General features: G+C 38.3%; 2 protein-coding genes across 4 annotated transcripts; one reads left to right on the top strand and one right to left on the bottom strand.

Moving 5' to 3' along the window:
- Positions 1-768: 768 nt before the first annotated feature.
- Positions 769-10,039, bottom strand: LOC115198669 (UNC93-like protein MFSD11). Its single transcript, XM_029760811.1, has 13 exons — positions 9,524-10,039; positions 8,485-8,540; positions 8,216-8,323; positions 7,986-8,065; positions 5,912-6,008; positions 5,742-5,800; positions 5,401-5,548; positions 5,158-5,207; positions 4,929-4,994; positions 4,720-4,845; positions 4,443-4,617; positions 4,173-4,308; positions 769-2,191 (listed from the first exon to the last, which is right to left on the bottom strand). The coding sequence occupies exons 1-13, from the start codon at positions 9,611-9,613 to the stop codon at positions 2,036-2,038; spliced, it is 1,347 nt and encodes a 448-aa protein (XP_029616671.1). The 5' UTR covers positions 9,614-10,039; the 3' UTR covers positions 769-2,035.
- Positions 10,040-10,099: 60 nt separating this feature from the next.
- Positions 10,100-13,288, top strand: LOC115198680 (ubiquitin domain-containing protein UBFD1). Of its 3 annotated transcripts, none has more exons than XM_029760832.1 (7): positions 10,100-10,165; positions 10,968-11,255; positions 11,363-11,571; positions 11,701-11,766; positions 12,488-12,593; positions 12,682-12,764; positions 12,919-13,288. In XM_029760832.1, exons 1-7 carry the CDS (start codon positions 10,150-10,152, stop codon positions 13,027-13,029), a joined length of 879 nt encoding a protein of 292 aa, XP_029616692.1. In that variant the 5' UTR covers positions 10,100-10,149; the 3' UTR covers positions 13,030-13,288. The 3 variants fall into 3 exon arrangements, with proteins under 3 accessions (XP_029616692.1, XP_029616708.1, XP_029616700.1); XM_029760848.1 differs by having other exon boundaries at positions 12,682-12,813; XM_029760840.1 differs by having other exon boundaries at positions 12,682-12,818; positions 12,919-13,072.
- Positions 13,289-15,621: the final 2,333 nt, after the last annotated feature.

Here is a 15,621-nt window from a genome sequence, read left to right as displayed (position 1 = left end):
CATAACCTTTAGCAATATGTACCCAGTGGTATAAAGTACTACTTTAGTAGTTTTTTGAGGTATCTGTAGTTTACTTTACTATTTATATTTTTGTCAACTTTTACTTCTACTACACTACATTCCTAAAGAAAATAATGTACTTTCTACTCCATACATTTTCCCTGACACCCAAGAGTACATTTTGAATGCTTAGCAGGACAGGAAAATAGTCTAATTCACACACTTAAAGAGAACATCCCTGGTCATCCCTACTGCCTCTGATCTGATGGACTCACTAAACACAAATGCTTTGTTTGTAAATTATGTCTGAGTGTTGGAATGTGCTCCTGGCTAACTGTAAAGTTGAAAATTGTGCCGTCTGGTTTGCTTAATATAAGGAATTTGAAATGGTTTATACTTTTACTTTTATTTTTGATACCTAAATATATTTTAGCAATTACATTTACTTTTGGTGACTTTCACTTGAGTCATTTTATATTAAGGAATCTTTACTTTTACTCAAGTATGACAATTAGGTACTTTTTCCACCACTGTATGTACCACACATTTACTATGATGTACAGGACCAGAAAGGACTTGCAATAGAAAACAGCACACCCAACCTATTGCCATGGTAGGAAAAAAAGAGAAGTGCATTATCATGAGGATGCTAATGTCTCTGCTTGGACTGAGTTAACATATCCATTTCCTGCATCTAAGAAAACATTATAGGTGCAACAGTAAAGGTGCTACCTGACAGTCTTTAGAAAGGAATAGTTGTAATAGGAGTTGAATTAGAGTGCTTTTTATTGTATGATCAACATTACTGTTTCCTTCATTCTAATCAAAATTGAGGCCTACTGTGGTATTTTAGCACCATCTCCTGAGCATAATGTGTATTGCATGTTGATGTCCCACACAATAACCTCTGATATTGAATGTGCAATCTAGAACTTCAATTCCCAGTAAAAAAATCAAGTGTTGCACTTGCCCAGTGACGTCTACCAACACTTTGGAAGACACAAACCAAGAAGAGGTACAAGTAAGCGCACTAGTTGATTTAAATTTTAAAAATCTGATTGTGTTTGTACCTTCTCATTACCAGAGGACAGGAACTCATATTGCAAATAGGTTACTAATACCTAATCTTTTTTTTTTTGAAATTTACAATAGACATTCGCTTTATTTATAACAAATACAAACCACCAAAACATTAACAGGCACTTAGTATGCATGACTGACAACATATTGATATGTAAAATATAAAAAATGGAAGTAAAAGGATACCATAAATGTTAATGCTTATGGATGTATTTTCTAACTACTCTACTACATGACATGGGTACGGAAAATAAGTTGTACAGTAATTCTATTATTATAAGGCAATATTGTTTTTTTAAAATCACTGGATAGCTCTTGTAAGCTTTGGCATGGTGGATGTTGAGAATTGTCATAGATTAGGTTGGAACAATTTTGTCTGTCTATACACATTTCAACACAGCATTACATTTTCCGGTATACATCAATATCGTTTCCCATACATAGCTAGCGTGTTTTTGTCACTAACAACATATTTTCTCAAACTGTAAGATCATTCAATAAGCCTCAATATATCATAAGGTGAATGCACCAATTTGTAAGTCGCTCTGGATAAGAGCGTCTGCTAAATTACGTAAATGTAAATGTCAAATATGAACATTTCTTCTGTTTCGTATGCATCTTAAATTCTAACAAACATCTAAAACCAATTCCATCAAGTTACGAAATGTATGACGTATTATAACACAACCACAGAATTTGCAACAATGAGACTATCTTAAATAACAACCCTGAGAGCAACGCATAAAGACAGCTAATACATCAGGTGAGTGGTTACGACATATTACACAATCCTATTGGAAAAGTAAAAAAATTACATTTAATCATGATATAATTAGTGTGTTGTGCAAGATAAGTTAAAGCTAAGACCTTGAAGGTGCAAAGTATCTTTCCTGTTAAAAAACCTAGAAATGTAAGTCTGACACACATGACTGTGCCAGTGTTGAAATTACAGGTCCTAATACTCTTGTTGTAGGTCTACAGAGAAGTTCTGTATTCTTTCCACCATGAAGAAGCAGAGTGTTCCAGTGAAGCCCAGGATGACCATAATGAGCAGTTGCCATGTCAACAGCAAGTAGCCACTGTAGAAGAAGGTAACTGCTGCAAAAATGGACTGGCAAAGGAAAGAAGAAAACAGGGAACATTGAAAGTAATACAAAGAGTTGACTTTGTGTTAGTACTGTCACAGTAATGTATGAATTGTATCTTAGATTGTGAGTTCTTACAGAATTCTAATGTAATAAACTAATACATGTTTATGTGGCTAAATAGACCGACACAAGAAGGCCTTCAATCGTCCTTCCCTCTAGTTATTCTTACAGTATAACCACACAAGGGATACACTACCGGTCAAAAGTTTTAGAACACCTACTCATTCAAGGGTTTTTCATTATTTTTACTGTTTTATATATTGTAGAATAATAGTGAAGACATCAAAACTATGAAATAACACATATCTTGTAGTTACCAAAAAAAATTTAAACAAATCTAAATATATTTTATATTTGAGATTCTTCTAATAGCCACCCTTTTCCTTGATGACAGCTCTGCACACTCTTGGCATTCTCTCAACCAGCTCACCTGGAATACTTTTCGAAAAGTCTTGAAGGAGTTCCCACATATGCTGAGCACTTGTTGGCTGCTTTTCCTTCATTCTGCGGGTTGACTCATCCCAAACCATCTCAATTGGATTGAGGTCAGGGGATTGTGGAGGTCAGGTCATCTAATGTAGCACTCCATCACTCTCCTTTTTGGTAGACTAGCACTTACACAGCCTGGAGGTGTGTTGGGTCATTGTCCTGTTGAAAAACCAATGACAGTCCCACTAAGCCCCAACCAGATGGGATGGCGTACCGCTGCAGAATGCTGTGGTAGCCATGCTGGTTAAGTGTACCTTGAATTCTAAATAAATCACGGACAGTGTCACCAGCAAAGCACCCCCACACCATAACACTTCCTCCTCCATGCTTTACGATGGGAAATACACATGCGGAGATCATCCGGTCACCCACACCGCATCTCACAAAGACACGCCTGTTGGAACCAAAAATCTACAATTTGGACTCCAGACCAAAGGACAAATTCCCACTGGTCTAATGTCCATTGCTCATGTTTCTTGGCCCAAGCAAGTCTCTTCTTATTGGTGTCCATTAGTAGTGGTTTCTTTGCAGCAATTCGACCATGAGGGCCTGATTCACAAAGTTTCCTCTGAACTGTTGATGTTGAGGTGTCAGTTACTTGAACTCTGTGAAGAATTTATTTGGACTGCAATTTCTGAGGCTTGTAATTCTAATTAACTTATTCTCTGCAGCAGAGGTAACTCTGGGTCTTCTGTTCCTGAGGAGCGCCAGTTTCATCATAGCGCTTGATGGTTTTTGCAACTGCAGTTGAAGCAACTTTCAAAGTACTTGAAATGTTCCGTATTGACTGAACTTCATGTCTTAAAGTAATGATGGAGAGTCGTTTCTCTTTTGAGCTGTTCTTGCCATAATATGGATTTGGTCTTTTTTTAAATTTTATTTATTTATTTTTATTTCACCTTTATTTAACCAGGTTGAGAACAAGTTATCTTCTGTATACCCCCTTACCTTGTCACAACACAAATGATTGGCTCAAACACATTAAGAAGGAAAGAAATTCCACAAATAACTTTTAAGAAGGCAAACCTGTTAATTGAAATGCATTCCAGGTGATTACCTCATGAAGCTGGTTGAGAGAATGCCAAGTGTGTGCAAAACTGTCATCATTGCAAAGGGTGGCTATTTGAAGAATCTCAAATATAAAATATATATTTTGATTTGTTTCACACTTTTTTGGTTACTACATGATTCCATATGTGTTATTTCATAGTTTTGATGTCTTCACTATTATTCTACAATGTGGAAAATAGTAAAAATAAAGAAAAACCCTTGAATGAGTAGCTGTTCTAAAACGTTTGACCGGTAGTGTACATCAGCCTACGCATACCTAAACAACAGCCATAAGTTATTAATTAACTATACTGCAATGAACTACACCCAGCTCACCACTGAATCAGTTGCTGGTACATATGTTTTAGTAAACGATCAGCTGTATAAAGCTCTCTCGGGGGTTACCTGGATGAATTTGAAGATGGCAAAAGCAGGCGCGCTTTGCTCAGCATAAACACGCCCCAAGATGCTGTACAGTTGAGTGTTGAAACAGCTGTCACCGAGTCCAAGCAGGAAACTACACAGCAATGCGATGGAGATACTAGGAAACAGATAGGAGACGCTCAACTGTGAGGGGGTTACAACAGGTCGTTTTCAACTGACATGATTTCTGATTAGTATAAAAACAATATACAGCCCTGCTTTTATTGTTTTTTTTTAATATTAAAACAATACCTTGGTGTCAGATATGGCTTGTTCAGTGTGCTAGTTTTTAAAACCACAGGGGCATCATCTGGGATGTTGAGGTAGATCAAGTAGAAAGCGACAAAATGGACGACCATCCCTAGGAAGACCACAGATGTCCGTCTGAATCGGTTGTTCTTACATACTAGTCCAAAGACGCCTCCACCTGACAAATCACATCAGATTACTGTCAAACAAATTCCTTGTTAGATAATAACACAAACATAAGAGTGATGGGTAAAAGTTACACTGGGCAACACAAACCTACCAACTATCTCTCCAATCCCCACCACGATTCCGGAGATCCCAATCAAGCCTTTGGCTGCCGCTCCAAACTCTGTTGTTGCCCCGATACATGTCCCATACACACCACTGTAGAAAGATAGCTCCAGTCCTACGATAACAACACACTGCTAAAAACACTATTCCTCTGAGGGAAATGTCTGGACTTTTGGTTGTGCAGTACAATCTACTTACCACTGTATGCCATGCAACAGCTCAGGAGCAATATGGTTTTGGTTTTGAGCAGTTGCAGGATTGTCTCTGAAGAGAAGGAGACACACAAGGAATTACTTTGGATGACTAACAGGATAGTAAACAGTGAAACAACATAAACGAGGTAACAGAGGTGTCCTTAAACCCAAAGAAATAGATCAGTGATTGATTGTATAATAACAAATGTGCCTGTGAAGCTACATTAACTTACTGAATTCTGACTTTGCATCTTGTACTGCAGAGTTGGCTCTTTGCTTATACCTGCCAAACATTAAGATGGAAAATTATGAAATTAGCAAGACAAATTCATTATTTATTTTCAATACTGTGATATTAAAATTCATAGCAGAATGAATAACCACCATTTAAAACAGAGACACCAACGCAGTGCCATGGATTCCCATTGGAATAAGGGTACAGTGAGAGAGTACTGTCAAAAAATTAGGAAACTTACATCATGCGAGGTGAGAGCAAAGGCTGGCCTTCCTCCTCATTGTGCATCTCCTCCTCTGTTGGAAGAGTCTTTCTCAGAGCCAGGAAGCTGAGTGTTCCCAGCACTGAGGTAACCAGCAGACCTATAAAGATAGTCTTTCTGCTCCTATCTGAGAGGGACATCAAGAACAAAGGAAACAGTGTCAAACAGATAACATGCACCATTACTAAGTAGGGCAACAATATTGGAAGGACATATGAGTCATATCCAAAATGAAAACAAAGATGCAATTGCAAGTTTCCATTAATGTTAGCTCTATTTTCTCTCTATTTTCCCATTGGATGATCTTCACATGCACATACCTGATATTTCTGTCCTTCCATTCCAATCAAAATAAATGTAAAGATTGCCAAATAACATGCTGAAAAAGAAAACAATGTGTTACAATTACACCTTCTGCTCTAGGCCACCAAATAATGGAAATGACTGCCATTATTATATAGCTTACCATTAATATATACTATTAATATACCTGCACTGTAAAAGGGCCCAAAACATCCCTGTGTTCCTATTGATGGTGGAAGCATCAGAGTTCTCCACAAGGAAGTGTCCTTGGGCTGTCCAAAGCACTGATGAAAGGGATACAAGAGTGAGTGAGAGAGGCTGATTAGGAACTGCAGGTGTAATGAATAGAGATGGTTGCTATTTAATGACATTTGAATAGATTAAAATGCATTATCGGGGAACTATTCAGGGAAAATGTGTCCATGTTATTTAGCATAAACTAACATCATCAAACAATTCAGTTCATCTGCCCTAAGAATTCTCATTTAGCTCTCCCATTTGTAAAATGTTTGCTTTGCTTGCGATCCGAGATAATGAACATAACCCCAGCATTTCCCTTTTATGTAAATCATTAACAAGCTCCATTTCAGACATCATAACCATGGTAACCTTTGTCCAATGCTCAGCAACTGACAAGACAGACTCAGTACTCTTTACCATGCATACAGGACATATGCTTCTTCTTGATTTGATCTTCCGTACCCATATTGATAACTGTTTATAATACTGTGTAATTACTATGGCATTTGATCTACTTACAATTTTCAAATCATTAATCCGACAGCAAAAAAATGGGTAAACTCAGTTTACAAATTTGTTAGGAATGAATGGCATGCGTAAGAGAATAGCAGACTCCAGAGGCATGGAGAGAATTTTGGATTGGATTAGGCATATGCACAAAGAGGTGAAACATACACTACGTGACCAAAAGTATGTAGGCACCTGCTCGTTGAACATTTCATTCCAAAATCATGGGCATTAATACGGAGTTGGTCCTTCCTTTGCTGCTATAACAGCCTCCACTCACTAACAGCCTCCACTCAGGGAAGGCTTTCCACTAGATGTTGAGACATTGCTGCGGGGACTTGCTTCCATTCAGCCACAAGAGCATTAGTGAGGTTGGGCGCGATTAGGCCTGGCTAACAGTCAGTATTCCAATTCCTCCCAAAGGTGTTCGTTGCGGTTGAGGTCAGGGCTCTGTGCAGGTCAGTCAAGTTCTTCCACACCGATCTCAACAAACCATTTCTGTATGGCCCTCGCTTTGTGCACAGGGGCATTGTCATGCTGAATTAGGAAAGTACCTTCCCCAAACTGTTGCCACAAAGTTGGAAGCACAGAATTGTCTAGAATGTCATTGTATGATGTAGCGTTAAGAATTCTCTTCAAGTAAATGGTCTAGCCAGAACCATGAAAGACAGCCCCAGACCATTATTCCTCTTCCACCAAACTTTGCACTATGCATTCGGGCAGGTAGTGTTCTCTCGGCATCCGCCAAACCCAGATTCGTCCGTCAGACTGTCATATGGTGATGCGTGATTAATCACTCCAGAGAACTCGTTTCCACTGCTTTCCACAATGGCAGTGAGCTTTACACCACTCCAGCCGACACTTGGCATTGCACATGGTGATCTTAGGCTTGTGTGCGGCTGCTCGGCCATGGAAACCCATTTCATGAAGCTCCCGAAAGAGCAGTTATTGTGCTGATGTTGCTACCAGAGTTTGGAACTCGGTAATGAGTGTTTCAAGCAAGGATGATTTTTATGCACTACGTGCTTCAGCACTCGGCAGTCCCGTTCTGTGAGCTTGTGTGCCCTACCACTTTGCGGCTGAGCCGTTGTTTCTCGTAGACGTTTCCACTTCACAATAACAGCACTTACAGGGCAGAAATTTGAAAAACTAACTTGTTGGAAAGGTGGCATCCTATGACGGTGCCACGTTGAGTTACTGAGCTCTTCAGTAATGCGATTCTATTGACAATGTGTCTCTATGGAGACTGCATGGCTGTGTGCTCGATTTTATACACCTGTCAGCAACGGGTGTGGCTGAAATAGACTGATCTACTAATTTGAAGGGGTTTCCACATACAGTCCTTTGTATATATAGTGTATATGACTTTATACCAAACTATCATGTAAATCATGAGAGTTCAATGTAAAAACATATCTGTACCAATATGTAATGATGTGAATGATTCTGTAGTCGGGGAATGTTAACCAGATACCAGAGGGAACAAAGGAGAGATCCCATGAAACCGGACTTACTGGCTGCTCCTATGCCGATTAGTACTGAGGTGAAGTAAAAGGACCATGTTGATGGGGTGATGAATACAGCTACGTAACCACTATGAAAAAGAATGGAACCATAACAAACAACAGCACATGACCTTGTTATAACTAGACAACTACTTCAGACAGAAATGTCAATCAACTACTCATCTGCAAATAGAAAATTAATGGGGGGGGGTAATTCCTTTAGAATTCTTGATACTCACCTGTAAAGAATTCCACTGAAAAACATTGTAAACTGTGGTCCAATTATTGCAACAACAGTTGGAGCTAACAAATTTGAAAACGAAAAAATTCCATAGATGATTCCAAGGCTGTTGTACAAGGACAGAAAGAAAACAGTACAGAAGGAAAAAGTTTAGTGTCTGGTATAAGGGTCAATGATTCTGAAAGACGCACATTATCTCCCCCACTCTTTTCGCTGGGATAATGTGGTTTTCAAATATTTAGCCTATGGTAACACCATCCAACTCACCTGTGATAACCACTTCCAGTGAAGGTATCATTGTCCAGGCCTTTAACTATGGTTTGCTATAAAATAGAGGAGAAATGGGATATTAATGTGAGCATTTGAACATAGAAAATATGTTCTCAAAAATTGCTGCCACCACTACCAATGTGCCCTGTAGATATTGACCTTTACATTTATTAACTTGAGTAATTCCTTTGGCATGACAATCTATTGACTGATGAAGAAATTGGAAACACAAGATGCGCCTGACCCAGGACTCCTCCAACAATGCACCACTGACACGGCTACTGAGGACGTCATGTGAGCTGGAAAATGCACAGGAAAATAAACTGATGCAATTTATCATGGGGTAAAAGTCCTTAAACTTGAGAGTCAAAGGCAATGGACTTGAAAAAAGCAAAGCATAACTGCAAAATGACAACAATTCCAATCAAATTTTAGTGGTCGCATTCCCATATTTAGCAGATGTTATTGTGGGTGTAGCGAAATGCTTGCGTTCCTAGCTCCAGCATTGCAGTAATAACTAACATTTCACAACAATACACACAGATCTAAAAGTAAAAGAATGGGATTAAGAAATATATAAATATTGATGTACCATGAATGATAAACAATTATGACATGTCTAATGTAACCAGTTTTAATATATCAAACAGCTACCAACTTTAGATAGCAGTTATCAATGGGTAACTAGTCTCAAGCCCATAGTTTCAAGTTAAATTGACTACTTAGCAAACAAAACAACTGATCAGTCAATATATTACAAACATGTCAAATGACAACAGATATTATATTTCTGATTTATTAAGAGTATGTAGCCTACATGACATGTAATTTGAAGGGGAGAGGTCAAACAGCTGTCAATTTCAGATAAATTAGCTAGTTCGGGAAGTTGCTAGTATCTGTAATATCATTTTGTAGGTGTGAATTTTCTCCAGTGATATTGACTCTAGCAAACAAAACAAATTACCAGTCAATATAGTTTGCCTAGGTAACGACTTCAGCTAAGGTCACACAAGTGAAAGTGTGTTCTTTGACTTACTTCAATGTTTCCACAGGTGGTGAAGGCAGTGAAAATGAACAGAAATCCTAGTCCCAGAATGACAACGTTGTAAATCCTGAGGTCTGCCATGATTATATTATTCTTGCACCACCTCTTGGTAGATGTCCCAGGTCGCTACACAGCACTCAATGCAATGAGATAAGATTATTCCAACAGTTACACTTCTTGCGTCGACCAGACATTTCTGAGATGGCTAAGCAAATACAAAAAGCATAGAATATAGCTAGAGACCCCCACGCCTTTGTTGGACAAGCACTTTTCGACTACTCTTCTTCAAAAGTCCATATGGTAACTTTTCTTCCGCGCGCTCTCTCTGTCAATAAGTTATCAGCACGAGCCAATTCAACGTAACCCTACTATTAGCACATTTGGTAGATTGTTGTAGTTAGTAGGCAATGTATCTAATAGCTAGCGAGCAAAGTTTCTCGTGACCGCATACAATACGACCAAGCTTTATGTCGTTGTTGTGAAATGACTTTCATTAGAAACCAAGCATACAGTTGAGATGTATCAAACGCTTTACAGGCAATGGAAGCCCCGTAGGACCAATACACGTCAGCGCGTACGTTTCCCAGCATTCTCACTTCATATTGTACACAATCATCATGGCGACCCAGGATGGTAGGTTTTGAAAAATATATAATGCTATGCTTTCCCACATATCTATGCGGTGCAATTTAGCAATTTTCAATTCATTAATTTAGGCTTTTAATTGTATTTCTGGCGTTGATGCAAATTCAACATGTCAATGGGATTTAAAATCATATTTTCTTCATAATCCAATGTTCGCCCGGTTATCCTGGTCACTGGCTAGCTGTTAGCCAACCATATTTAGCTAGCTAACGTTAGCTCTTTCGATTTTGTTACATAGCCAAAATAACTAGAGCTACTGTTACATAAGTTGTAATTTGATTCTAGAAACCTAGGGCAAATGTAATAATTGTAGCTATCACTATGTTATTTTGTAGCTATCAACATTAGCTATATTAGGCATTTATAAGCTAGCAAGTTATATTAAATAGCTAGCCAACTATCTGACTGCAAATGTAGCTTGGATGTGTCAGCTAACTTAGCTTGCTAGCATGACTAGGTAGCTAGCAAGTTAGCGCTATTTGCAAATAAGCTACAGTAGCTCGCTAACAGCCACGTGAGATGTCAGACTTAGCTAACGTGGCTAAACGACCCACAGAATACCAAATAGGTCAACCAGCCAGTTGCTTGCAGCTGCTTTGTCATAACAAACGAACTGCATGAAGCCATACTTGCTAGTTATTACTTGGCTGAGAAGACTTAATGTGACAAACTATTCCCAGACATTGAGTTTTGACCAACTCTATGGCTTTGACATAGCTGTGCCTGGCTGAGAATTCTTGTGGAGTTGAGAATTCTCAGTTAAGCTATGCCTTTCATAATCCTTTCATAGGAAGTGAAGAAGTCGTAATGGAAACTGAAGCCACGTTGAAAGAGCTACAACCACTGTGTGAAAATGTTGGCAAAGGGAATGCTGAAGTATTGGAAACTGTGTCTCGGACAGATAATGCCGGGGAAAGCTCTTCAACTCAGGACCCTACTGTCAGCAATGGAGATGACAGTGATGAAGGAAAGGAGATGGTGGATCTAAAGATTATTTGGAACAAGAATAAGTATGATCTCAAAATTCCGTTAGATGGCACTGGAGCCAAACTGAAAGAGCGAATCCATTCACTCACTGGTAAGTAGTAGTTTAGGCTTGCATACTAACTACTTGGATATGTATAACAGTCACAGTGTTGATTAATGTCTCTCAACCACTCTCTCTTTTTCTCTCTCTGTTAATAGGTCTTCCACCTGCTATGCAGAAAGTGATGTACAAAGGCCTGCTACCAGAAGATAAGACGCTACGTGAAATTAAAGTTACAAATGGTGCAAAGATAATGGTGGTTGGATCTACAATAAATGATGTACTAGCTGTAAATACTCCAAAAGAGGTTATTCAGCAGGAAGTTAAAGCTGAAGAAAACAAAAAGGAACCTTTGTGTCGGCAAAAAGTAGGACTTTTCAACGTCTTTTGAGTTCCATATTTGTAAATAAACAACTTATTTGCACAAGGTATAGTCACAGGTTATGATATTTTTTATTCAACTGTGAACTTAAAATAATAATGTATTGAATTTCAGCAACACAGAAAGGTGTTGGACAAAGGCAAACCAGAGGACATAATGCCATCTGTTAAAGGATCAAAGGTGAGTATTTTCAACAAAACCCTAATGATGGTTGGGAAAGTATGCTTTTAATGGTTGTTTTACACTGAGTATACCAAGCATTAGGAACACCTTCCTAATATTGTTGCAGCCCCCGTCCCTTGCCCCCAGAACACCCTCAATTCCTTGGGGAATGGACTCTCAAGGTGTCCACAGGGATGCTGGCCCATGTTGACTCCAATGATTCCCACAGTTATCAAGTTGGTTGGATGTCCTTTGGGTAGTGGAATATTCTTGATACACACGGGAAACTGAGTGTGAAAAACCCAGCAGCGTTGCAGTTCTTTACACAAACCGGTGCGCCTGGCACCTACTACCATACCCCATTCAAAGGCACTTCAATCTTTTGTCTCGCCTATTCACCCTCTGAATGGCACACATACACAATCCATTTCTCAATTGTCTCAAGACAAAAAATCCTTCTTTAACCTGTCCTCCCTTTCATCTACACTGAATTTAAGTGGATTTAACAAGTGACATCATTAAGGGATCTTAGCTTTCACCTGGTCATTATATGTCATGGAAAAAGCAGGTGTTCCTAATGTTTTGTATACTCAGTGTATATTGCCCTGTTTATGTATTTTTCTCACAGATATTTCCACTGGAACACTATCACGGTCAGGAGCTTGGAGATGGGTCATTGTGAATTACTTCCTTGTTCTTCCACTAATGACCAGCAAGTGATCTCTCATTTGTCACACAGGAACGCTTACCAACAGTGCCTCTAGCCGGAATGTACAACAAATCTGGTGGAAAAGTTCGTCTCACCTTCAAACTGGAACAAGATCAACTGTGGATTGGAACTAAAGGTGAGCTGACCCCCTGGTTTGGTTGGATTGTGTATAAGGAAAACGTGTTATGGCACTCACCCTTATCTGTGTATATTCTCTCCTACAGAGAGGACAGAGAAAATCCCAATGGGCTCCATCAAACATGTGGTGACTGAACCCATTGAAGGCCATGAGGATTATCACATGATGGTAACACGTTTCCTTACTACAAACTGCACAAGCCAGATTGGCAGTTGATGTAATGTATGTTTTTTTTTCCATAAACACATAGCTACTTTTGACAAAATAATGTATCTTACTCTCATTTATGGTGCAATTAATTTTCTGTCATTCACTTTCCTAGGCGTTTCAGTTGGGTCCAACAGAAGCCTCTCAGTATTGGGTCTACTGGGTGCCAGTTCAGTTTGTTGATGCAATCAAAGACACAGTCCTTGGAAAGTGGCAGTATTTCTAATGTGCCTCTATTATTGACATTGAAGAACTGTGATCTAGAACAGGAACATATGAAAATGAGGATCTGGAGACAACAAGGAGTCCTAAGGAACTTAACATTGAAGCATATTAGAGAAGCAAACTGAAGGATGCCTAAGGACTAATCATATTATTTGGGGTTTCAAGTGCACTATGAGGCAGCAGCATATTCCTCAGCCCAGTTCATCATTCATTTTTTTGCGCAAACCCAAGGGAAAACAATAAAACGAAATGTACATAGATTGCTGATGCATTTCTCAGTTATTCTTAAAGTAATAAAATGTGTTTACAAAAAAAACAAAAAGCTGCACTAGTAAGGTAGCCTATGTTTATTTATTCTATGGATCAACACAAGCAAACTTGCCAAAGTTGAATACAGTTTCTAATGGTCTCAAGATATTGGTTTACCTGTAGTCATGATAAATGTTCACGTTAACAGAAATTATTGAAACATCTAATGGAATTTATGAAGATTCCCTCAGCAGAAATAGATCACTATATAACTTAAAGTAGTAAGCAACTTACTCATGTAAGTTTTGCTATTTACAATCATCATTTATAGTTGAGTGGGGATTTCTGTTGACTATTTAAAAGAAGGGTGGGCGCTGTGGTATGGTGTGGAATAGTCTCACAGGTGATTCAGAACATGTTTCTATTCAGCATCAGGCCAGACATTGAGCATTACTGCAATCCAGTGTCATGCTATCATGAGGCCTCTGTCACATGCAAAGGGAATTAGTATAATCACATCGTTTAGATCAGGGATGGTCAACTGATGGGGGCCACAAAAAATCTGAACTCATGAGGGGCCGCAGTTGCTCATGAGTCCCACCCCCCATCACCACATTAGCAGCCTCCCTCTTGACAGCGGATATGTCATTTTGCTTTAGAGTTTATTTAGTACAATTCTACACATTTTGCGATGGGGTATAGAGAAAGTGTTGCTGTTTTAAAGCAAGTTTGCTGCAATTCTACACAATTACACATCATGTTTCAGAGAGAAGATCTTGCAATTATATAACACATTTTTATATAATTCTACAGATTTTGCCCTGGGGCAAAGAGGAAAACTTGCTGTAATGTTCTGTAATTCTACATATTTTGCCATAGGGTGGACAGAGATAAATGTTTTTAAAATTATATCTGAGTAAGACTGACTAACAAATCATTGGGGGCCTCCCGGACGGTAAATCGACCATGATTACTAAGTTTAGATACTGTAGCTGGCCGCTAGACTAATTTACCAATCTAAAAATGTTTAGCTGAAATGGGCTATGTGAGTGACTATCAGTGACTGACATAACAAGAGAAAAACTGCTAAATACTCAACCAAATTTTAAAATTACACTTTGTATTCTACTGTTCTAGCTTGCAACAGTAACTGAGACACCCACTGAATTAAAAATTAAAAATACATTTGATCCGAGGGCCCATCCCTGGTTTAGATGCACTATGCTGTTCCTACAGGAGAGGGCCTCAATGTCACACTTTTACATTTCTTGTTCATTGCAATATCAACTGCCATGGGTATAATTTTTCAGAAATGCAAAGACCTTAATGTATTTATATACAGGTAAGAACTAGTAACTGCAACATTCATATACATTGTTTTATTTAATTTAAAGTATTTAATAAGTATACAAACACTGAAAAGCATACAAAGTCCAAGTTTGCTTTGCATTTGCCAATGTCCATACAAATTTCCAAAGCCTAAACATTTATTTTTTTCAAATCTGCAAAAAATGTACAGACACTTTAAAAGCAAATAACTGAAATAAGTTGTTTGGGACTGGCATTGTAGTGATATTAACTGGTTATACCTTTGCCACTAATAAGGTCATCAACTGAGCAGATATTGAACTAAATGTCAATTAAGAAACCAGCTCATAAGAACATATCAGTGTTGTCTGGCATTAAAAAATATATCATATTGCAACCATCTCTTGGAGTTGTCAGAGAACCGTCAATTCAAACATTGTAATTGACATACAATTATGATGCTTATAATGATAATATTACAATGGTTACAGTTGTTATAATAATACTTCCGTTTCCAGTCTATGAATATAAAGTCATTTTTATTGACATCGACATGGCTAGAGAAAGACCTGACCCTTTAACCCAGGTGGCTCCAAGTTTCCAGTAAAGATCATCACCCTTTGGTATACTCTGTAATTTTAGTGACATTTTGCTGGCCTCTCAATGGGTTATTATTCATCCTTGGTTGTATCTCCTCAGACCTTATTAATATAAAAAATTCACCTAAGTGGTCAACAAATGCAGTCCAGTAGTCTTACACATTTTCGTAATAATGGATAAAATCTGATTGCGCAAACAGCCGTCTCTTGTCAGTATATTTGCGACATCGTACACCCTGGTTTAATGGCTCTTTCAAACTACCAAACATTGTAATGTAGAATCTCTGAAACATGGTCAATGATGTCTTGTTATATTAGCTATACAGTAGTGAATAAATTATACTGAAAAAATATATCAACGCAACATGCAACAATTTCAAAGATTTTACTGAGTTACAGGTTGAAATAAATTGAAATTGAAATTGAAATAAATTCAT

This window comes from Salmo trutta, chromosome 1, assembly GCF_901001165.1.
Source record: "Salmo trutta chromosome 1, fSalTru1.1, whole genome shotgun sequence".
Taxonomy (NCBI): domain Eukaryota; kingdom Metazoa; phylum Chordata; class Actinopteri; order Salmoniformes; family Salmonidae; genus Salmo; species Salmo trutta.
The sequence above is the reverse complement of the archived record's forward strand: the minus strand, read 5'-3'. Positions and strand labels throughout refer to the sequence as shown.

Excerpts from the sequence above, each read along its gene's own strand:
- LOC115198669 (XM_029760811.1), bottom strand. The coding sequence starts at position 9,613 with ATGGCAGACCTCAGGATTTACAACGTTGTCATTCTGGGACTAGGATTT. Across the intron at positions 6,009-7,985 it reads AATCGGCATAGGAGCAGCCA|TGCTTTGGACAGCCCAAGGA; the intron begins GTAAGTCCGGTT and ends CCCTTTCATCAG. Across the intron at positions 4,618-4,719 it reads GGGGATTGGAGAGATAGTTG|GTGGAGGCGTCTTTGGACTA; the intron begins GTAGGTTTGTGT and ends GTGATTTGTCAG.
- LOC115198680 (XM_029760832.1), top strand. Across the intron at positions 11,767-12,487 it reads CATCTGTTAAAGGATCAAAG|GAACGCTTACCAACAGTGCC; the intron begins GTGAGTATTTTC and ends TTTGTCACACAG. Across the intron at positions 12,594-12,681 it reads ACTGTGGATTGGAACTAAAG|AGAGGACAGAGAAAATCCCA; the intron begins GTGAGCTGACCC and ends TCTCTCCTACAG.